Genomic DNA, 25,701 nt, shown 5'->3' on the forward strand with positions numbered 1-25,701 from the left:
TAAGAAATAAAATAACTTTTATATTCTGGCAACATTCTTTTATTATCTCCCTAGTCATCGAAGCCTGAATTCCAATGTGCACTGAGTTTGCTTAAATCCAAACCTTTAAAACATGTTTTCACAGATTTGCCTATAACAAGAGGTATTTCCAAAGTGCTCCACATGCTTGTACAGTTAGACACCCCTTTACCACTTTAATTCCAGCACATTTCCCCCTCTAAGGCACATTGTTTTATCCAGAATAGGAGGGGGAGAAAGTAAAAGTTTCCTCAGCATTCAATATGTTTGAATGCTGACGGCAGCCTTTTTCTTTTTTACACTCAGAAATGGTTTCCAAATTAACATCAGTAGACTCCCCACAAATTGAAGGAAATATTGTAATGTCTATTGGAACTCACCTAACATCCATTAGACATTTTAAAGTCAATGGAGCCAATTTCTTTAACAATTTCTAACAATTTCCGTATTTGGTGGTCACGGGCTCAAACCCCGGTCTAATCAAGAAGCATGTGCTACGCACTGCTGCTCCTGCCCACCTGGGTACAGAGGCCCAATTTACAATATGTGAAAGAAATTACGCAAAAAAAATCAAAAAAAAAAAAAAAAAACAGTCAATTCTTTATCCAAATCACTAATCCTTTAGCATTTAATCAACCCATTAACAGAAACATCCACTCTCTGAGTCTGCAAATTCACAATTGATATTATAGTAAAACCTCGTTAACACAAACTCGGTTTATATAAAGTACTTGTTTATACGAAGCACATACCATTCCCCTACAAAAGGATAGGCTTTTCTTTGTAAATATATTCGTTTGTTACAAAATTCGGTTAATATGCATTACAAAGTACATTTTCACTCTGTGAGAAATAAATATTGTTATTTTGTACATTTAATACAAATCTTGGCACAGAGGTCTGATTATTACCTCTATTATTGGCTCTGGCCACCCAATTCCCTGGTACCAGAAGGATCGCATTGACTTGTCAGATATTATTTTTGTGCAAACAAAATAAGTTTATGGTAGCTACAACATAAGTGCACTCTGAAAAACATCATTGTTAAAGATGAGATGTTAAATTAAAAAAAGAATAAAAACAGTTTTTCTAAGCTGTTTATACACACTCCCTCGATCTCCACTGGATTAAAGTCGGTTGCAGTTACGCCAGTTCAAAGAGTCTTTTGCTACAGCATACAGTAATCTATTTTTTGTGCCATTTTATATGAGATGTCTTTTTCGGAATTGTCTTTAAATGTGCTGTCTTTTGAAGTTATGATAACACCATGGCAAAAGTCTAACTTCCTTACATTTCAAGGGTACAGCTCTAAAACAGTATTCACAGGCCGGCTGCTAGTTAGTATACCGGACCAGATAGAACCTATTGGTAACTCTCTAGGAGGCTGCCTATATTCTGACACACATAAAAAAATGCAAGTCTAGTTTTAAAAAATCATGGTACTGCAGAGAATCAGGCATGTTCAATTTTTTTCTTATATTATATGAAATTTAAATTTCATTTAATTATTTTTTCTGTGATTAATAGAAGGGAAAAATAAATAATTATTTCTTTATCAATTAATTACTAAGATTATAACTTTATAGAACCCTTAATAAAACTAATTTTATATTTTCTAAACTTAGCCATTCAGTTTAATTAAACTGTATAATATCTATTACTCTTCTCCAACATTTTTTTTTTTTTAGTCTTCTCTCTCTACATATGTTTCTCTTCACAAGGGAAATCGCATTCACAAGTTTTACATAACAATACACACAAAGCATGCACGGACTGTCTAAAGCCAACAACAATGCAAATTGCATGGAGGGAAAAAATAGTAACATAACAGAAATAGTAAACACTGGATTTCTATTTGTCTGATTTTAATGTTTAATGAAATTTGGAATGCTCATAAAATATTTTCAAAAGGCCTACATATAAAATTTCATAAAAATCTGTTCACTGGTAGTCAAGTTGCTACATGCAGATGGATGAACAGATGCACATAATGGAGACATCAAGTAGATATATATGTATGTATATACATGTTATGTGAATGTGCCTAAAAGCAATAAGAACCATGGGGGAAAAAAAAGAAACACTTCCCAGAAATTTTTACGGATTTAGAAGTAACAAGTGACTTTTGATTCCATCTGGTGGGAAAATGTCAAAAAAATATTTCAAAAAAAAAAATAAATAATAAATAAATAAATAAATTAATTAATTTGAGAGAGAGAAATGCAATGATCATGATAACTGTATAAATATTATCAAAATTTATTGAAAGTCAATTCTGAACATTGTAAAAAAAAAAAACAAATTACAGCAAATTAGTATTAATCATATGTAAGGAAACTAAAGCTTTTGCTGCACCATCCAAAATAAAACAGAAGGAAAAAAAATAATTTAACAATTAAAATAAATAGTTCCCCTTCTCACAAGGTACCAATCCAGCTGACCTCTGAAATTCCCCATGCAGTCAACGTCAACTACCTATCAAGGTATTCAAGTAATTAAAAACTCATTGCCTTAAAAAAAACTATAATCCACCCTATCATTTATAATTGCGAAACTTTCACCTTTATTCATTTTACCATTCCCTTTTGAAGCCTTATACATCATAAATCAGATCTCCTGTAAAAGTCCAGAGGGCTTCATATGGGCTACAGAGCTTGGTGCTAGTTACCAAGTTTTGTAGGTAGCTTATTAGATCATAGGTATAGCTTAGCTTAATTATCAGCACTCACCTCATAGTAATCCGCTTAGTTTGATGCAAGTTTCAACATGTACATAGTAGTTATGAAATTTTAAAATTCTGATTAGTAGCTATTTTTAACTTAAAGAAATTATGAATTTAAAAAATTAGAAATTACTAAATTATGAGCTTTAAAAATTGTTAAACTTTGCCTAAGGAAAGTGCACATTCCATTCTATAGTTGTCTAATTAAAATTATGTATTAAAAATAAAATAAGTGATATAAAAGCTAATAGTCGAGCACCAGCGACTTTCGAAACCATCTTCAGTTAGCTATAGTGGAAAGAGAAGAACACGTGAAGTATGTTATATACTGGTTAAGTTGCCGAAATACATTTCAGTGCAAGTGGAAACTTTATACGTGCTAAATTCCAAATAGGGGAGAAGTTGGTTGGAATCTTCTTGTTTAATACGTTGAACGATGCGTAGCGCATAAACTACTCAATGACAAGAGCTTCATTTTGAAGAATTTTATAACTGAAATTTAGTTTTAGTTTAACTATTGTAATAGCCGAATTGATGAGCAGGTTATGATTATAAGATTGAACATGTTGTGTTAGTTCTGTATCCGATAAATCAGATTTGAAGCTATTAAAATGGTAGTAAGTACATGTGTTAGAAATTTTTGAAGTCCCAAATTTAGCTGTTGTACTACCAATGTAACATGCTTAACAATCTGATTGACACCTAATCAAATATATAATATTATTATAATCCTGTGTCACATATTCATATGTTGTCTTGTATGAATTAAATTTAGAACCTAATTTATTATAAGATGTAAATATTAACTTGGTATCTGCATTCTTAAAGACCTGTTGAAGTCTAGCATATTGTTGATGGTATGGAAGGACAATAAGGGGTTTGTGTATCTTATTCATATGGTTATTAATGTCATTAGGGTTATTAATACTATTATGGACTTTAGTAATGGTTTCTTTTATTAGTTGTAAAGGGTAATTTCCTGTCAATTTTTTTAGTGAAGTATTGCAATTCTACGGATAGATCTGTTTGTGTGTGACTATATTTAATAGCATTATATATCTGATTATAAAGAACTGCTTTTTTGATGTATAGTTCTTTCTATATATTTTAGGCACCAAAATATACAGAAAGAACACACATACAGGTAAGTTCTTAGATTACTACTCAACCATCCTCTATACATCAAAAAAGCAGTTCTTTAAAATCAGACTATAGTAATTAGATTACAGACTGATGTAATGTTCAGTTTACCATTCCATTGATGGCATTAATCTGATCTAACATAACTTTTACACTTATTCCAATTTTTCATAATAGATTAAATACAAATAAATACACACACACACACACACACACACACACACACACACACACACACAGGGTGTCTCAAAAATACACGGCATAACTCCAGGAATGAGTTCCTCATATGTAGACAAAAATATTTTATATCAACATAGTTCCGGAAATGCTTGGTTTCCGAGTTTTGAAGGTCTGTCTATGACACTTAACTGTTCACATCACCTTATAGTAATTGTTCAAAATGTCTACCTTCTGCCTGAATACAGGTCTCACATCAACGTCTCATGGACTTGCAAAGACGATGCCAAATTCCTGGCATGTTTCATATTGTCTCACAACCTGCCACAATTTGATTGCGGAGAGTTTCCACATCAACTACTGAAGTCGAATATACCAATGACTTTAAATGGCCCCACAAGAAGAAATCTAGTCAGTTTAAATCAGATGAGCATGGAGGCCAGGCAGTTGGTCCACCTCTACCTATCCACTGACCAGGAAACCTTCAATTCAGGTAATTGCAGGCTAGGTGGCTGAAATGTGCGGGAGCGCCATCGTGTATGAAGTGTGCTTGTTCACAAATGATCAGTGGCGTGGCGTCCAAAAAAATCAGGCATGTTGTTTTCCAGAAAGTTTCTGTATGCCTGCCCTGTGAGTTTGTTTGGAAGTACATGGGGCCCAAATAACTTATCACCAAACACACTCGCCCAGATGTTGAGGCTGAACCTCTGTTGGTGATGTGATGGAAGAATTGCATGTGGGTTTTCCTCAGCCCATACATGCTGATTGTGAAAGTTTTGGATTCCGTCTCGTGTGAACCATGCTTCATCTGTAAATATCACTAAAGCAGGAAAGTGAGGAGTTGTACCACACAGCTGCAAGAACCACTGGCAGAACATTACTCACGCATGGTAATCTGCTGGTGACAAGCCTGTACCCATTGCTGATGGTAAGGATACAGTTGGTATTCTCGCAACACTCCAAATAGTCGAACGTTGAACAGCCAGTTGCATTGCTATTCTGCATACTGATTCCAGAAGTGGCATGCACAACATCCAAAATCTCCTCCTCTACTTCAGGAGTCGAGTTGGTCGTCCACTGTCGGCAGCACGAGGTGTAAAGGTCCCATGTTCACAAAGGCGGCGATGGATACCTTCAAACGTTTTCTGTCTGGACATCTTCATTCTGAGAACCTTTCATGGTACAAACGATGAGCCTCCAGAGCATTGCCATCTGCCAAACCGTACATAAAGTGCATATCCATTATTGTTTTCTGTATTTATAAATAATATTGATTATGGTATATCAAGCTTACTGTCCAAGTTTGCAGACGATACAAAGGTTGGCAGGGTTGTTAAGGATACTACTGATGCTATGCTGCTGCAACAGGATCTGGAAAGGTTGAGCAGATGGGCTGAGAGATGGCAAATGAAGTTTAACATTGACAAATGTAAAGTACTACATATGGGAAACAGCAACCCCAGAGCAACGTATCAACTCTGTGGTACTACACTGACAGTGATAGAGAATAAAAAGGACCTGGGGTAATTGTGCAGGCAGATATGAAGTTCTCTGAGCAGTGCAGACGGGCTGCAAGAGTAGCTCATGGTGTCTTGTCAATGATATACAGGAATTTTTCTAGCAGGGATAAGGAGGTGATTATTCCCTTGTATAAGGGAATAATCGTATACAGTACTCAAGGTCAGGCCACACCTTGAGTACTGTATACTGGTCTGGAGGCCTCATTTCAAGAAGGATGTGGAGCTGCTGGAATGAGTACAGAGAAGGGCAACAAGATTAAGAAGGGCAACGTGAAACAAACAAAGGGTTGCTCTTACGAAGAAAGGCTTAAGTTTTGAAAATTACAGTGTCTGGAGACTAGGTACCGGCGAGATGATCTGATAGAGGTGTATAAAGCCTTGAATGGTTTGAGCATGCTCAATACTGATGGGATTCTTCCTCTTTGTCAGAATAATCACCTGAGAGTGTATAAATTCAAATTGAGGAAAGACAGATGTAGGATGGATGCAGAAATTTGCCTTTAGCCAGCGGGTAGTTGGTTGGTGGAACAGATTTCCATCCCTTGTTGTGGAAGTTGATAGCCTAAATAAATTAATAAATTTAAGGCTCAGCTGGACAGGTATTTCGAATGGAGGGGTGAAGCGGAAGTAGGTTTTTTTTTTTTTTTTTGGCTGATGCTGCATAAGCTTGCTTTCTTGCATCATATGCCTCTACTAATGCTAATCCGCTTCCTCCTGATTTGAGTACATGGTTGGAATGGAAAACTACCAGATTCTGTCAGTACCTTGTGATGAAGGAAATCACCTGCAGGAGATAAGACATTCCGGTTAATAACTTGGGAACCAAGCATTTCCAGAACTATGTTGATATAAAATATTTTTATTGTCTACATATGAGGAACTCATTCCTAAAGTTATGCCATGTATTTTTGAGACTGTGTGTGTGTGTGTCACAGGGAACTAAATCTGATAAGTATGGAAATTACAGCAATGAAGTGCTTTGCAAAATATTAATGAAAATAAAATACAAAGTGTGCACAGATATTGTCATTATGTAGGCACCAATTCCCTAAGTACACTCCTATGACTGTTTTCTAAAAACAGCATCACACAACCACCACACAACTGCTTTGCAGTATTCCTGGTTCACTGTTTAACCATGCAAGACAAATTCATAATGAACAATGCCATACGAGTAAATTAATACAACAAGCACAATCACATTTGATTGAGCCTTTTCCTTTTTTTTTTTTTGAGCCTTGGAAAAGCCAGTCTTCCACTGAGAGAAATGGGCTTTTGTTTCCAAGACATAGCCCCTTCCTCCAATTCACCAGCAGTAATAACAGCAGAAAGTGTGGGTCAACAACAGCAGCAGTACATTATGGAAGATCCTGAAATGCATGAATTCACCACTCAATGCAATTCTCAAAGATGATGCAAAGCAAAAAATTGGCCAAAATGTGCCACGTGACCAAATCTTATGTTAAAATTTATTGACATGTCCCACAAGAAATACCAATTTCAGTAGCAACTTTACAAATAGTTAAATAATAATCTGTCCTGATCACATAATTTGAAGACAAATGATTCAAATCATTTGTTTTTATAAGTTGAAGGGCAGCTCTTCTCCAAAATTTGTTTTAACATTTCATGGTTTTTTGTTACACTTTTCCCTAATTTGAAACAAAATTTCATGCACGAATCACTACTCAGTAAAATCAATCATTTTAAAATATGATGAAACACATAAGTCACCCATTCAACATTCACCAATTTAAAATGACTGCAGATAAATGAGTGATTCATGTGTAACCGAGTCTAAATGAGCTACCAAGAAGCTGCAACAATTTGTAACTTGCTAAAGATGTTGCAATTTTAAGACGCAAAGTCAGTCTCCAAACTTTCTGATTAGACCTCAAAATTCATTATGTTTGCTTTGTTTTATTATGTACTCTATAAGCTGCTAAATATTTTAACAGAAACAGACATGTTTGCACTGTATTAGAATAACTAAGAGAATTACAATATATTCACTTCCCACCAATTTTGAAGAGGGAAAATAGTATTGGGTGGAGGGGGGGGAATAGAATACTGTTCAGACAAATGGAAAACTCTGAAAACTGGTTTGTCACACATTCCAGAATTTTCAAATAAATTGTTTGACACTTTGTAATACCAAGACAACTATCATCAGATATTCTGTATTCTCAAGAATCATATCATAATGGTTTTTTTTTTTAATTGATTTTAGAATAAGTAAGAAAGTATTCTGTATGAATAACTGGAGGAGAGGGGGAAGAAGATCTAAATTATCCCATGTAGTATCTGTTCTTCTGTTTACTTTTAACACCATTATTTATTTTTTTTAAATGGAACATTACCAAAGCAATTGTGTAGATAATCACTTATGTAACTTCAATGTGATGAGCTCCAAGTTTCCAAATTTTAACCAACAGCTAAAGAGAGATTAAAGAATAAAATACAGTTAATAAAAAAAAATTTATTCATCATATAGAGAAATTTGGCATAACATAGGTTGTCATGCATTGTCTATTTATCAGTGTTCAGATTTTGATATTTATTTTGACAATTTATGCCTGGTCAGACTGTCTAAAAACTGGAAAAATTTAAAAACAAGCAATATCCAGTTTACAGTATTCAGACACTACACCTGTACTTAAAAAAAATATTTATAAATACAGTGGATTCCAGTTATTTCGGCCACCAGTTAATCGGGGCAGACGTTTGTTTATTTGGGGCAAATATTAAAAAATAGAACCCAATCAAGAAAATAGCCAGGGTTTACTTTGCTTAATTGAGACAACATGCTGTTTAATTGGGACAAGAGACCACAGACTGGAGATTACCCTACGATTGTCTTCGACCATACCAGGTGGTTCAGTCAGATTTCTGGACGTCACAACTATAAAACAATAAAAACAATTAGCAGTCACCTGTTTATTGGGCTTTTCTGTTAGTGCAATCCATCATAAATGGATAGTAAACTCGATCTTATCGAATTTGCGATAATACAGAGCTGGAATTCTGTGGGTTATTATGGTGAAATGTGTTTAAACTTCCATGGAATCTTCAATCATATAAAAAATTAATTTTCATAATCTTCTCTTCATTCCCATTTTTAAAGATTTGTAACTTGTTACTCCGTTCTCACTTGCGTGTATCATGTTACTTGCAATTTGTGTGTGCTGTGTTCTTTGTTATTGATTGCTTATCTTTTTACTGTTTTAAATTTTAACCCCCACCCACAAATGTCAACTAATTACTATGTACATATCACAGTACGTTTTAATTATTCCGATTATCATGTATATTCTTCCGATTTTCAAGTATTGTTTAATTTTTTAATTGGTAAGGTAATAAAGGTAAATTTGTGCTTAATACATCTTTACTTTGATAGCTTGTGGATAATATTCCTCCTATTTTCGCTAATTAGGATAGCTGTTTAATAGAATTAAAATTCAATTCATAAACGTGATCACAATGACCGGCACTTACTGCACATCATATAGCGAACAGTACTTTACTATGGTGAGTCCATTGTAACGTGATTTGATTGTACAGGGAACCAACTGTAAAGCAGAGGTCCATTGTATAGTGAAACTTCGGATAATTGGGGCAGCCGCTTAATCGGGCCAAAATGTACTAGTCCTGATGTGTCCCAAATAACCGGAATCGACTGTAATAATAATAATAATAAATAAGCTTTCGATAAAGTCATAAAAGGCTGATTTAGAAATATATTCAATTAATTTTACAGGGCCAACTAAAACAGTTACATTTATTCATTTATAAACATTCTGAATGACTACTTAAATAGTGAGATCATGTATATGAAATCTGATATGATCTGCACTTGACCTCAAATTTCAAACACTACTTCATCAAACATAAAAACTATTACTCTGCTCAATTTGGTAAAAAATTACACAGCTAGCACAAAAATTACTTCAAAAATTTATATTCAATATATTCACTTACCATGTGGACTACCTCGGGATAAATGGAATCTGTTATTACACCTCTTTGGGTTGTAATATACTCTACCATTTCATGGAGGGCAGCCCTCTTTACTTCTTTCCATTTCAAGTCACTGAGGGGATCCGATACAAAATCAAACAGGACACAACACTGACGTATCTTCTGAATAAAAAGCTCCTCCCTCTCTCCAGAAGGAGCATCTATCATTAACAAAAGTATTAACATAAACAAAAGCCATTAATTTCAGTATTATTCTAATAGAAAATTAGAAATGTAAAGTGAATGAATGTAAATGTATGTATCATTCTAATATCTTCTAACTAAAAAATACTGGTATCCTATCATATATTAACTGTATCACATACACTCAGTGGTCATTTTATGGTACGACCAAATAGCATATAGCACCTCCTGTACCGCTTTAAACAGTCTCAAGCGCACTGATCCATCAGATACTGTTTAAGTTTTCCACAGGGATGCTGACCCCATGCACTCGCAATCCCATTCTGCAGCTAACTTAGATTTTAAAGCAGTAGATCTCACCCACAGATGCTGATTCAGGTTGAAATCTAGTGACCAAGAAAATATGATTAACTCTCATTCATGTTCCTAGAACAATTCCAGAACAAACCATGCCTCATGACATAATATATTATCCTGTTGGAAGAAACTGTTATCAGATGGATAAAGTGTGAGTGCAAAGAGATGCACCTGGTCAGTAACAATGTTTAATTAAGCTGTAGCAATCAGAGTATCTAATGCATGCTGCAAAAACATTTTCAGCACAATCACACTTCCAAAAGCAGCCAGTATTGCTGATTTGGGTCAAATCATATATGCACCAGGAGATCGGTCAGACAGGAATATACCTGCTTTTATGAACCAAATATTCTGCATACGTATTTCTAATGCATAATTTTATGAATAAATAATCAGTAAATTAAAGGAAAAATCACTCACAGAAAATCTAAGATACTGAATAATTTGCACCAAGACAATCAAAAGTACACTATATATCCATAAACCAATGTTTTTAAGTGTATGTTTTTGAAATTTTAAGATTAAGTCCTTCAGGAACTTAATCTTGGAGGCTACCAGGCTTTTCATACCAACTAAGAAATACTGTTCAAGATTAAGACCTAAATAGATGTCGGCTGAATTAACGAGGTTCATGGCATAAAATAAAAATGCATGGGATGCATATAAATTATCAGGCGACACAGAAGCCTACGGCAGAAATAAGTTAGTCTGTAATCAAGTCACAAAGGAGGTTAGGCAGGCAAAAGCAGATTACGAGAAATCTTTGGCAAAGGACGCAAAGAGTTCTTTACTTATGTAAACTCTAGAGGGAAGGGGATGAATCAGATTGGTCCACTTAACACAGATGGTTCGACTATTGATTATCCTGCTCAAGTAGATGATAAACTGAATGAGTACTTTGCATCTACATTCACACATGAGAAGTTATTCAAGGAGGGAATGCCAGAAGTTTAATAAACTCTAACAGGGAAATAAGTGATTTTGTGATAACTGAGAGCAATGTGGAGGAGTAATTTGTTTAAGTTAAACATAAAAAAGGCACCTGGGGAAGGTGGATTCTATTCTATTCTATGGTGGAGGTTGATAGCCTAAATAAGTTTAAGGCTCAGCTGGATAGGTATTTTGAAGGAACAGAGGGGTGAAGTGGAAGTGGGGTTTTTTTTTTTTTTTTTGGCTGATGCTGCCTAAGCTTGCTTTCTTGCATCAAATGCCTCTACTAATGCTAATGCTATCCATCATAATGAAGTTTGCAGATGATACAAAGGTTGGCAGGGTTGTTAATGGCAGTAAAGACAGTATGCTACCACAACAGGAAGGGAAGTAAGCAAACCCTTAGCCATAATTATGAGAGCATCCTTAGAGTCAGGGGAGGTCCCAATAGACTGGAGATGTGCAAACGTATCCCCTTATTTTATTTTATTTATTTTTTGTAGTTGGCGCATCGGCTTCTGTGGCCATAATGCACCTCCCAAGGTTTTTGCACTACTTTGATCCAAGCCCGCGACCTTTGGGTTCCCAGGCAGGCACTTTACCCACCCGGCTAGCCCGGTCGGCAAACGTATCCCCAATTCACAAAGGGGGTTCAAAGGGTGCAAATAACTATAGACCTGTTAGTTTAACTTCTGTTCTGGGGAAAACAATGGAGTCACTGGTTAAGGAGGTATTACAGGATTGCCTAGACAAGACAGCAGTAATAGTTCAGACACAGCATGGGTTTGTTAACGGAAAGTCTTGTCTGACCAATTTCATTGGATACTACGATGTGATCACAAAAGAACTGGATGCAACAAATAATTTTGATATCATATACTTGGATTTCAGGAAAGCTTTTGATACTGTTGCACATGTAAGACTGCTGTACAAATTGGAGTGGTGTGGCATTAAGACCAAGTTACTGCAATGGATAAAGAGATGGTTGAGTGGGAGAAGACAGAGAGTGGTAATCAATGGACACTGCTCTTCATGGACTAATGTTATTAGTGGAATCCCGTAGGGTTCGGTGCTGGGCCCATTGTTATTGGGTGTATTTATCAATGATATCGATGAAGGTATATCAGGCTTAATGTCCAAGTTTGCAGATGATACAAAGGTTGGCAGGGTTGTTAATAACAGTATGCTACTGCAACAGGATCTAGAAAATACTGCAATAATTAAAGACAAACACCAGCCAAGGAATAAAAAAATTTTACTATAAAAATAAAATAATGTGATACACTATCGGAAGACTAAAATATTACAATAAATTACGATAAAATAAACTACGATAAAACGTTAAAAATATAGTTAAAAATATACCGAAGCAATAAAATTATCTAAAATAAACTGGATTAAAAGCGATAAAACCTGAAGCTTTCGGAGACTGCTGTCTCCTTCTTCAACAGTATACTATTACTGCAATGACACATCCTTAAGTAGCAGACCCATGGCACTCATGCACGTGGTCCATCAGATGCATGGTCGGCATTCACCACGCGCACATCGGAAAAGGAAGTGGCTCAGGAGCATGTCAAACAGAACCGGTCATCCGGTCTGAGGACAACTGCTTCAAATAGGGGGTGTAAACGTGTCCCCCTGTCCCTATTAATAGTATTACGACTGGATGAACCGATTTGCAAGCTCTCGAGCCACTTGCGTTCCCAAAATCCATGGGCATGGTCCGTAATGACGGCGTCTTCAGGGGAGATCTGATGCTGCTTCTCCCAGAAATGCTCTGCCACAGCAGACCTCGCATAATTAGCAGTCTTAATAGTGGTCATGCCAGACGGTCTTTTAAACGTCGCCCCATCTCTCCCACATTTCTCACAGTCCGGGCACTTAATCTCACAGACCACACTACTAGTATAGTCCTGGGCTACGGGATCTTTAACTTGAGACACCACTGTGTGCAATCTCCGTCCCGGAAGTTGCACACAGCGGGTCTGACACTCCCGCAGTACCCGTACAATGCGTTCTGAAAGGCCCGGATAGTAAGGAATGTATGCGGTAGCCACAGGGGCAGGCGACTCCCTACAATTGGACTCTACCCTATAAATATATTTGTCCAAGACCCTCTGGGGGTACCCACACTTCCTGAGGTCTGTCGTGACTCTGCAAATTTCCATTTCCTTATCCTTGGGGGTACTACAGTGGGTCCCCACCCTATTCAACAATGCCCTGGCTACACTATTCTTATGATGATAAGCTTGTGCCAAGCTGTAATGAACATACTGGCCACGGCACATAGGCTTTCTATAAATTGTTGTCTTAATTCTAGACCCATCTCTGCTAACCAGGACATCCAGAAAACCGGAGGGAGCCAGCTTTTTCCACTTCCGAGGTGAATTGTATCAATGGGGAGAAGCTGTTAAGTAAACTGAGCACCTCATCTTCCTTCCCCTTTTTTTTAAAATGGTGAATGTATCGTCCACATATCTCCTCCACTCGCGCATGGGGAAATCTAACTGATGAAACATCCTAGTTTCCAGTTCCTCCATTGCCAAATTGTCCACAATGGCACTAATGGGGGGAACCCATGGCCATGCCATGGACCTGCTTGTACATCACTTTTTGAAAGATCATGGTAGTGCTAGTGAGGCAAAACTCAACACCTTTACAAATATCATCAATACTTAGTAAACATCTAGCACTTAAGTTATCATCCTGCTCCATGGTCAACCTTACACAATGCACCCCATGTCCAATGGGGATACATGTGAACAGAGATACGTCAAACGAGATCATAAGTTCATCTTCACCTATAGACTGGCTTCTTATAAAGTTCACAAATTCCTTGCTATCCTTAACTACTAAACTGAAGCGTCCCACTATAGGAGCAATAACTCTAGCTAAAAATCCAGATAAGGCATAGGTGGGACTACCCACAAACGATACTATTGGCCTCAATGGAATGCCCACCTTGTGGGTCTTTGGGGATAAGGAAATGGAAATTTGCAGAGTCACGACAGACCTCAGGAAGTGTGGGTACCCCCAGAGGGTCTTGGACAAATATATTTATAGGGTAGAGTCCAATCATAGGGAGTCGCCTGCCCCTGTGGCTACCACATACATTCCTTACTATCCGGGCCTTTCAGAACGCATTATATGGGCACTGCGGGAGTGTCAGACCCGCTGTGTGCAACTTCCGGGACGGAGATTGCACACAGTGGTGTCTCAAGTTAAAGATCCCGTAGCCCAGGACTATACTAGTAGTGTGGTCTATGAGATTAAGTGCCCAGATTGTGAGAAATGTTATGTGGGGAAGACGGGGCGATGTTTAAAAGACCATCTGGGGGGAGCACGTGACCACTATTAAGACTGCTAATTATGCGAGGTCTGCTGTGGCAGAGCATTTCTGGTAGAAGCAGCATCAGATCTCCCCTGAAGACGCAGTCATTACGGACCGTGCCCATGGATTTTGGGAACGAAAGTGGCTCGAGAGCTTGCGAATCGATTCATCCAGTCATAATACTATTAATAGGGACGGGGGGACACGTTCACACCCCCTGTTTGAGGCGGTTGTCCTCAGACGGGATGACCAGTTCTGTTTGACACGCTCCCGAACCACTTCCGTTTCCAATGGGTGCATGGGGAATGCCGACCATGCGTCTGATGGACCACATGCATGAGTGCCATGGGTCTGCTACTTAAGGATGTGTCATTGCAGTAATAGTATACTGTTGAAGAAGGAGACAGCAGTCTCCGAAAGCTTCAGGTTTTATCGCTTTTAATCCAGTTTATTTTAGATAATTTTATTGCTTCGGTATATTTTTAATTATATTTTTAATGTTTTATCGTAGTTTATTTTATCGTAATTTATTGTAATATTTTAGTCTTCCGATAGTGTATTACATTATTTTATTACTTTTATAGTAAAAATTTTTTTATTCCTTGGCTGGTGTTTGTCTTTAATTATTGCAGTATGGAATTTCAAAGCCCCATAGGCCTGTTTGAAGATATAAGGATCTAGAAAAGTTAGCAGATGGGCTGAAAAGTAGCAACTGAAGTTTAACATTGACAAATGCAAAGTAATCCATATGGGTAGCAGTAACCCAAGAGAAACGTACCAACTGTATGGTACTACACTCAGGGAGGTGGAGAATGAAAAAGACCCTGGAGCAACTGTGCAGTCAGATATGAAGTCCTCTGAGCAATGCAGATGGGCTGCCAAAGCAGGTCATGGAGTTCTGTCAATGATATATAGGAATTTTGATAGCAGAGACAAGGAGGTGATTATCCCTTTGTATAAGGCAATGGGTCAGCCACAACTTGAGTACTGTATACAGGTCTGGAGGCCTCATTTTAGGAAGGATGTAGAGTTGTTAGAACAAGTACACAGAAGGGCAACAAGATTGGTGAGAAGAACAATGGGGTGTGCTTATGAAGAAAGGCTTAAGTTCTGCAAGTTGCAGCATCTGGAGCCTAGGCACCTGCGAGTGATCTGATCGAGGTGTATAAGGCCTTGAATGGATTGAGCAGGCTCAATGCTGACGGAATACTTCCGTTGTTGTTATGGGAGTTTCTGGCGCAAGGGCTACTTTGGCCATATTGCGCCTACCAAAGGTAGTGAAGCTCTATGTGATGACTGATCTGGGAGCAGTTAAAATTGATCATACATTTGAATTCGTTTTAGGTACAAAAAGAATTCAGAGAGGTTTGCATTATTACCTATGATGCGGCTGAGTGACAACGGTTCTTGTAATGACAACGAGCTGAAAATACACTGTCGGACATTGTTAAACAAGCTACATTCAATGAGTATATGCTTTACTGTCAGTGGTTTCAAGCAGTGCGTACACTGCGGAGGATCGTTTCCTGTGAGCAAAAAAAGATGAGTGAGGTGAGTATGGCCTATTCGGCTTCTGGCTAGAATTACTTCTTCTTTTCTATTTTTACGCAGGCTGGACTTCCATAATTGTGGTTCAGGTTTCAGCTGAAACAGCTTGTTCTGTGTTTGATTTCTCCACATAAGTGCCCACTGCTCCATACATTTTTTTTGGATATTGCATCTACAATCAGTATACGGGACAAGGTCATTTGTTGAATTTATGCTGGAGGGATGTTTTGCAGCATTATCTGCGCATTCATTTCCTTTAATACCGCCGTGTCCTGGAATCCAAGAGAAGACAACAGTTTGCTGATGTTCGTGAAGACGTATTAGCGTGAGGTGTCGTGTTTTTGAGAGCTGAGAGAGCACTTTTGGAATCCGTATATATGATGCTTTTATTGATTGACAGGAGTGAAATATGTTCCAAGGCAAGCTTAATGGCATGAAGTTCAGCAGTATAACTGCTGCATTCTGCAGGAAGTGTAAATGAAATAGTTCTGTTAGGGAAGACAGCAGCTGCACCCACTTTATTACCAGACTTAGAGCCATCAGTATAGATCTTAGTAAAAAGGGAATAATTCTGTGTATGGACAAGATGTAGCTGTTGGATGTTGATATCTGATATAGCACCTTTTCCCCACTGCTCAAAGTAATCATCACAAGGCGTGAAGGTAATCCACGGAGGATCTGGATCTCTTAAGTCACTGAGAACATTATGAAGTTGAATATTCCAGCATTGTTAGATTTTGGAATCTGATACCAGTAGGCCGAATTGTTCTTGGTTTGTTTGCATAGTGGATTATGCACTGAGGATCATGTAGTAGTGGCCAAATAGGATGTGTGGGGAGACTTTTAATTTTAACAGAGTATGTCATCAATAACATCTTTCTTCTGATATTCAGTGGAGGTTCGTGGGCCTCAACATACAAACTTTGAACTGGCAATGTTTTGTATGCACCTAGAGCAATCCTAAGAGCAGTGTGTTGGATGGGAGCAAGACGAGCTAAGGTACTCTCTCTAGCAGAGCCATAAACAGGTGCTCCATAATCCAGCCGAAATCTAATTAGGGATCTATATAGACGGAGCAAAGTGTAACAGTCTGCACCCCATGATGTACTGGAGATTACCCGGAGTATGTTCATTTTCTTAATGCAAGTAGTTCGTAGGTTTTTGATGTGGTCTTGGAAATTTAGCTTCTTATTGAAAATTAGTCCTAGGAGACGAATATTGTTCATGATTGGAATAGGATGACTGTCCAAGAATAGCTCAGGATCTGGATGGATTTTGCGCTTGTTGCAGAAGTGGATAGCTGTAGACTTTTGCTTTGATAGCCTGTATCCATTTTGGGTCATCCACAGTTCAATATTATTTATTGATATTTGTAAGTGCCTCTCGATATAATTCATATTCTGGGAATGACAGGATAAGGTAAGGTCATCAGCGTAGAGATATGAGTCGACAGTGTTTGGAATTCTGTTTGTGATATTGTTGATTCGCACCGCAAATAAAGTGGCACTGAGTACAGAGCCTTGTGGGATTCCTTCTTCTTGTATGTGTGTTTGTGACAGAGCCTGATGGTATCGGACTTGGAAAGACCTGTGGCGAAGGAAGTTTTCAATAAAAGATGGTAAATGGCCTCTTATATCAATAGTATGGAGATCCTTTAGGATTCCATAACGCCATGTGGTATCGAAAGCTTTTTCTATATCAAGACAAACCATGACCAGATGTTGATTTCTAATGAATGCATTTCTTATGTTTGATTCTGCCTTTACCATAAGATCTAAAGATGATCTATTCCTGCGAAAGCCAGATTGATTGCTGCTGATTATGTTTCGTTTCTCCGGGTACCATGTTAATCGGCGGTGCACCATTTTTTCCAGAGTTTTACTCAAGCAGCTGGTTAGACATATCGGTCTATAGTTGTATGGAGACGAGTGATCTTTTCCAGGTTTAGGGATAGCTATTACGTAAGAATGTTGCCAGGAACAGGGGTATGTGTGTTCAGAATAGACCCTATTGTAGAATTTTAGGAGTGAGGACAGAGATTTCTCATGTAGATGTTTCAGCATTATATAGTAAATACCATCAGGGCCAGGGGCGCTGTTTCTAGAGGTATTTATGGATTCTTTCAGTTCAGATAGTGTGAGTGGTTGATTATAGGGCAAAGAATAGGTAGTTGTGAAATTTATTTTGAATTTCTCAGCTTCGGCTTTAATTTTTTGGAATGATGGATGATAAGCTATTGAGGCGGACAACTCAGAGAACGCAGTTCCTAAGGGTGTTTGCAATCTCTGTGTGATCAGAGATCTCCTTCCCATTCCAGTTAAGAATAGCTGAAGGTGATTTAAGATATTTGCCATTCAACTGCCTTATTTTTTTCCAAATTATTCTGGAGTCGGTATCTTTGTTAATTGTTGAAGCGAATTTTATCCAAGAGTCTTTTTTGGCTTTTTGGTGGATGTATCGTGCTTTGGCTCTAAGTCTTTTATAATTAATAGGGTTGACAGTGGTTGGGTATTTGCGGAATTGGTTCCATGCTGCGTTTTTTTCTCTCTTAACCGTGTAACAGTCTTTGTTCCACCAATGATTGATATGCTTGCGGTTTCCTAGTTGAGACTGCGGAATGGCGATTGCTGCAGCTCTAAGTATCTGTGCTGTTATATGCTCTGTGACGGTATCGATGGGAGAAGACTCAATTATGTGATCATTAAAAGAGACAATTTTTATATTTTGCCCATTCTGCTTTGGAAAATTTCCATTTCGTTTGGGTTTCAGTTGTTTTAGAATGGGTGGTTTGAATTCGGCATATGACAGGATAGTGGTCGCTGTTCAGAGGATTGTCATGTATTGTCCACTCGACACTTGGGAAGAGGATAGGAGAGCATAGCGAAAGATCTATTGCTGAGGTTGAACCAGTAGGAAAATGAATGTAAGTGGATAAGCCAGTGTTCAGTAACGTTAAATTCTGTCTGTCTAGTAACATTTCAATGAGCTCTCCACGTCTATCTGAGACGGGAGATCCCCATAATGGATTGTGACCGTTAAAGTCTCCTAACAGGAAGATGGGAGACGGTAATTGCAGAATAAGGTTTTCCAGTTCCTGAATTGAACATGGTTTATTGGGTGGAAGATAGATTGAGACAATCGTTAAAGCAGTGCCAACCACTATACGAGCTGCGACGGCTTCTAGGGAAGTTTGGAGAACAATTTGCTTACAAGGAACTGTTGAATCTATCAGTATGGCTACTCCTCCATGAGCATTTTTTGCAGTGGACCTGTCTTGACAAAAAATAGTATAATATTTAATTGATACAGATACTTGAGGTGTTAAATTTGTCTCTTGTAGGCATATACCCACAGGATGATAACGGTCGATTAACTTGTATATGTCATCTATGTTGCTACGAAACCCTCTGCAATTCCATTGGATTATGTTATTCATTGTGTAGGTTTAGAGTTAGCAGTCGAATCCGTCTGTTTTTTAGACGTGCTCTGTTTTTTGACGGTCAAATTTTATTTTTTCCTTTTTTGGGAAGAATGGACGTGTGTCCATGTCGTCTTCAGCATATAGATCTAGAATGGGTTCATCATAGGTATTATTCTCTGCAACATCCATATTTGTGGTATCAGATGATTTCTTTCTGGCATAATCTGAGTTTTCCATTTGACCTGAAATGGCTGGGGCCTGAGTAGTAGGTGGTATTGAGATTGGTGTGTTATTAGTCCTATCGACAGTTTGTTTTGTGGATTGTGGTGCAGATGATAAGAGTGATCGAGCCCAGTCAGAAATTGACACTTTTGGTGGAACAGTTGTATCCGTCTGAGTTGAAACTGTTTGGTACCTTTTGGATGCTTCAGCATATGAACGTTTAGGTATGCTTTGTAGAAGGTGTTTTCTCGCTTCGAGATATGTGACTTTGTTAACTACTTTGTATTTCTGGATTGTTTTCTCCAGCTTCCATTGCTCACAGGATTTAGAGAATGCTGAATGATTGCCTTTGCAGTTTGGACATCGTGATGATTCGGCATTGCAATCGGTATGAATATGCTCCTTTGATCTGCAGTTTGAACATACTGAATTTCCACGGCAGACAGTTTGGGAATGCCCAAACTTCTGACACTTGTAGCATCGAATAGGATTGGGGATGTAAGGACGGATGCGGCAGTTTAGGTATCCAGCTTTTACTGATGAAGGTAGGTTCGGTGTAGAAAAGGTAAGAATAATGCTGCGAGTGGGTACAAATTCTCCGTCCTTCTTTAACATTATTCTTCTCGCTTGAATTACTTTCTGGTCTTGGAGTTCTTGAACAATCTCTTCCTCTTTGACGTTCAATAGGTCCCATTCGGATATGACTCCTTTAGAGGTATTAAGGGTGGCATGAGGAGATACCTTACTGGGGACTCCACCAAATGATGCTAGTTTGAGGAGAGACTCAGAATGTTTGCAGTTGGTGGTTTCAACTAATAAGTCACCAGATTTCAGTCGGCGTACCATTTTTGGTGATCCGGCTACACTTTCTAGACATTTTTGTATGTAGAAGAGAGATAGTGTACCTAATGACTGATTCGTTAAAGAATGCATTATGAGGAACGATGGGTATTCCATTTGAGGTACATCAGTTTTCATCCTTTTGTGGTTTTGATTGTCACAATTTTGTTGCAAATCCATAGGATTTGCAGTCTTTAGAGGAGAGAAATTTTCGTTTTCCATGATTGCTCCTTTTAGCCCTGGAAGGATAACTTTTCCTTCCAGGTTTCCAGCCCCGCCACGGGGAGGCAGGAGCAGTGCCGCGAGGTGACCAAGCGGCTGTTAGTTGTGTTAGTAAGAGATATAAAAAAGAAACAGAAAGGTAACTTCCCTTTCTGGGCCTTTGCCTACTTCCTGTAGTGTCAAAGAGCTACTCTAGTATAAAATGAAAATAACGGTAATCACAACAAAAAGAAACTCTATATATAGCAAAAGCTCTGAAAAGATCGCTTCAATGAACGCACTTTAATCGCTTGGCCACGGAACGCTTGGCACCCGGGGCCGGAATACTTCCGTTTGCTCAGATTAAGAACCTGAGTGTGCATAGATTCAAATAGAGGAAAGACAGTTGTAGAATAGATGTGAGGAAATTTACCTTTATCCAGTGGGTAGTTGATTGCTGGAACAGATTTCAATCTCTTGTTGATAGTTTAAATAAATTTAAGGGTGAACTAAATAAACATTTGGAGTGACTGGATGGGTGAAATAGGAAGGTTTTTTTGTTTTTTTTTTTGGATGATGCTGTATAACGTTTATTTTTTTATGCCTCAACTAATGCTAAGGCTAAAAATGATTGTCAATACATAGCTTACTCAATGCTTTAAGTTTCCTATATTTAAGCTGAAATAATATATCATGTATAATTTCAATCTGTGCTATTCAACTTAACTAATTACCTAATTCACTTTTGATTTTCATAAAATATGTATTTTACTGGTATTATACCTTGAACTCTTATAAGTTAATTTATTGACTGTTTTATTACATGTTAATTTTTTAATCACTTTATTATTATTAATACCAATTTATTAATCCAAAACAATTCACCCATGGACTGGCACGGGCTAGTAGGGTGTTAACTACATTTCTAGTTGTGAGTTAACACATGCACATGGGATTACTGCAGGTAATGTGAGCCCCACTTAATGAAATATTTACATGAGTCTTATTAACATGATCTTATATACATGAGTCTTATTTATAATAGAGTTGACCTTTGAATTTATTCAAACTGTCAGCCTCAATTGCAAAGGCAAATTGTTCCAGCAATCAACAACTCACTAGTTAAAAGAAAACTTCCAACAATCTAATCTAAACCTCAATCCCTGTATTATGAATTTATGCCCACTAGTTATGCAATTCTTTATAATAGTGAGAATTCTATCTTCATTCATTTTACCAATCCCTCTCAGAGCCTTGTAAACCTCAATCACATCACCTTTGAGGTGCCTGGTTGCCAAGCTCTGTGGCCCACATAATCAGTCTTTCCTCGTACAGTCATCCTTCTGCCAATCTCACCATTCAAGTTGACCATCTTTGGACCCTTTCAAGAAACTCACAATGTCTTTTTTCAGATGAAGACTCCATACCTCAACGCGGTATTCCAAATGTAGTCTTACAATTGCCTTTTACAGTGGGTTTATGACTTACCTATCTTTAACGTATGATAAATTATCAATCTGACAACATGGGCTTTCCCAGCCGAGTGTTTACAGTGTTCAGAATACTTCATATCTTGTATTGTAACTCCCAGATCCCTTTCCGCCTCCACTGTTTTTAATTCATCCCCACCAAGTGTATAATTTATTCGTGGATTGCTATTTCCCAAGTGTGGCACCTTGCATTAAAACATATCTGCCACTTCTCTGACCATCCTTGAAGTCTGTTCAAGCCATCCATCCTGAAGGAGTGCCACTTGGCAGTGATCATTAATGACTCTGCCAATATTTACGTCATCTGTTAATTTTGACATCACACCTTCTGTCCCTTCATCGATGTCATTTATGAAAATGAGAAACAACAATGGTCCTAGAACCAATCCTTGAGGGACCCACCCACTCCTGACGTTACAATCTAAAGAATATCCATTAATCACAATCTTCTGCCATCTGCCCTGCAGCCACCCAGCAATCTATCTTAGAATCTTACCAGTAATCCCAACCTGTTCTAGCTTATATAGTAACCTCTCTTGACGATAGATTGGCATTCTGAAGGAATGCCAATCAAAACCATGCCAATCAAAATCACCCAACAAAACCATGTTGTGTGTCCTTCAGAATGCAATATCTATCTAAATGTCCCTGTATTGCACTCCTAATCATTGCCTCTAAGATTTTTCCTACTACTGAAGTCAGACTAACCAATCTGTAATTACCAACTTCACTCGTAGAACTAAGTTTATGTAGTAGCAACACATTGGCACTTCTCCAATCCAAAAGAATCTCCCCCGAGTCTAAAGGTGCCCTCATAATTAACCTCAACACGCTCCCTTGCACTCTCCATCAAAACTACAGGATATATGCCACCAACTCCAGGAGCCTTACTCACCTCTATGCTCAAAGGTTTTCCTAATAAAAAATCACCTATAATTACAACATCACTAATTTCATATGGATCAGCCTCAATCGCACAGCACCTTCTCAGCATGAAGAATCTTTTGTCAGTAAAAACCGATGCAAAGTACCTATTCAATTCATCTGCGACATCAAATATCCTTGCAATAACCCACACCCTCCAATGATTGTGGTGAGCTTAAACTACAGTCATGCTGTAGTTTAACCTTACCATCAATGGAAAGGAATCTCAGCCCCCCCCCCCCTCACTGAGCCATCTGAGAAACCAATATTCAAATCTGAAAAAAGTTTCATGATGACAACTAGGAGCAGAGGACCAAACTGGTGAAGTATATAAAAGGTATGGGAACAATGCATTTAATGATGTATTTCACTGTGAGCAATGGGTTTCAAAACAGCTTCAAGTTAACAACTAGGAGCGGAGACCACCTCAGGAAGCATATAAGGGTATGGGAACAATGCATTTAATGACATATTTAGTTATGAGCACTAGGTTTCAAATTCCAACTAGCTGCTGCCTGGTAGGCCATAGAGCAGATCATGTTTTGGCTTTCATATGGGTGAAGTGGAGTACAAAAATTAGACCGTCAATCAAATGTTAGTCCAAGATCCAAATGAGAAGTCACCATTGAAATTGAAGCACTCCCTCCCCCACCTTAATTGGGATGTTCATTTTAATTGTCCTGTTACAGATCACAAGCTATGTTGATTTGCTTGGGTTATAACACAGTCCAGTGCAATCAAGACAGTTTTAGAGTCTCTGTAAATATCCTATTGGCCTGTTGACATTTTTATTCTGCCATTCAATTCAACGTAAAATTGTTTTTAAAGTAATGATTTTTCTCTCGTACAGCATAGAACAGAGTATTTGTAGTAGGTTTTCTTGAATATTAAAATGAGATACCAGGTATTGCACTATCAGGTATTGCACAATGAGATACCAGGTACTGCACTATCATCGGTGGGTGGGCAGGTATCCTGGTAATGCAAACATGCCATCACAGTTGTGAAGTTAATGTCTGGGTGGTGGTGCCCACTGAGAATAAGAATAAGTAATGCTTCTCTAGTAGAGAAGACTACTGTTACTTATTCTCAGTGGGCACCACCACCCAGATGTTAACTTCGCAATTGTGATGGCATGTTTGCATTACCAGGATACCTGCCCACCCACCGATGATAGGCCAACAAGCCTCGAAACTGTGCCGTCTGGATGGTGGTGCCCACTGAGAATAAGAAACAGTAGCCTTCTCTACTAGAGAAGTGTTACTTATTTGAAGTACTGCAATACCTGGTATCTCGTTGTGAAGGTAGCCACAATATGAGATATCATTAAAACAATGACTTTACACTACATACGTAGTTTAATTTTATGGGTTAACTATGGTGTATCTACACTGATATATAGTTAATTTAAACCCATATGGAATTATGCCTTGTGCATTTAGTCTTTAAATATCAGATTTTACTGTACATCATTCATAAAAATGTTCGCATTTGTTTAAGTACTCAAATATATTTTCTGGCACATTTTATTCATGCTGAAGGCTTTGATGCAAAGTTTCAAATGCTGTCAGCATTTCATGTTTGGAAGGTTTAATATTGCCCTCATTTTCATTGAACTCATCATCAATATTGTTACTAGTTATTTGAATAGTCTCCAAAATGTTGGAGTCACTTGGATGTTCAGTTACTGTGACATCATTATCAACTCCTAAAAATTCTTCAAGAACAATTTCTCCACTGATCAAATCTGTCACTTGGAGTTCTTCCCAAGATTGCTCAACGTCTTGTAGCAGTTCATCCCTCTCATCACTGTTAATTGGCATTTCAGCAAAACCTGCTTTTGTGAAATAATTCTTAATCGTTGTTTCCGTCACATCTTGACTCCACACTTTTGCCAACTCTGATATGCACATCCACAAATCTATAACAGAATCTATAGGTTGGTTGGTTTCTATTCTCACTAATTTTTTTCAGTATGCACCTTCAGTAGTGCATTTTCAAATTCTTGATAATGGACCAATGTCCATTAGCTGCAGTTTAGACGAGGTATTCGGAGGGAAGAGAACAAGCTTCACGCCTGTAAGTTTCAAAATTACCAAGTGAAGGTGTGCAGGCAGTTGTCAATAATTAAAGCAATTTTTTGTTTTCTTTTATCATCTTGCTAACAAAATTTAAAATCCACTGTTCAAAAATTTCACTTGTCATCCAAGCTTTTTTGTTGTAGTCCTAATGACTTTACTCCTCTGAAACATCAGAGTTGTTTACTTCTGCCTATTACCAAAAGCTTCAGTTTTTCATTACCAGCCATATTTGCACCAACCAAGACTAGTAGTAGTAGTGGTGGTGGTGGCATGTGATGCAAGAAAGCAAGGTATGAGCTTATGCAGCATCAGCCAAAAAAAAAAAAAAAAAAACACACCATTCCCTCCAAATGAATGTCCAGTTCCTCCTTAAATTTATTCAACCTATCAACTTCCACAAGAGATGGAAGTTTGTTCCAGCAATTAACCACCCGCTGGCTAAAGGCAAATTTCTGCACATTTTTTCTACATCTGTCTTTTCTTAATTTGAATTCATGCCCCCTTAGGTTCGTAATCTGAACAGGTGGAAGGATCCCATCAGAATTCAGCGTGCTCAACCCATTCAAGGCCTTATACACCTCAATCAGATCACCACACAGGTGCCTAGTCTCCGGC

The 25,701-nt window shown here is 37.9% G+C and overlaps 1 protein-coding gene across 3 annotated transcripts in view; it reads right to left on the reverse strand.

Annotated features, from left to right (window-relative positions):
* The window catches only part of LOC150088377 (serine/threonine-protein phosphatase 2A 56 kDa regulatory subunit delta isoform-like), a 484,719-nt gene that overhangs the window by 335,964 nt on the left and 123,054 nt on the right, over positions 1 to 25,701 (reverse strand). For all 3 annotated transcript variants that reach the window (XM_090369471.1, XM_090369470.1, XM_090369472.1), the window contains exon 4: positions 9,556 to 9,755. In XM_090369471.1, coding sequence (XP_090225597.1) covers positions 9,556 to 9,755 — 200 coding nt within the window. The remainder of the gene's footprint in view (positions 1 to 9,555; positions 9,756 to 25,701) is intronic.

Source organism: Mastigoproctus giganteus, chromosome 3 (genome assembly GCF_048544385.1).
Source record: "Mastigoproctus giganteus isolate SK-2022 chromosome 3, ASM4854438v1, whole genome shotgun sequence".
NCBI lineage: Eukaryota > Metazoa > Arthropoda > Arachnida > Uropygi > Thelyphonidae > Mastigoproctus > Mastigoproctus giganteus.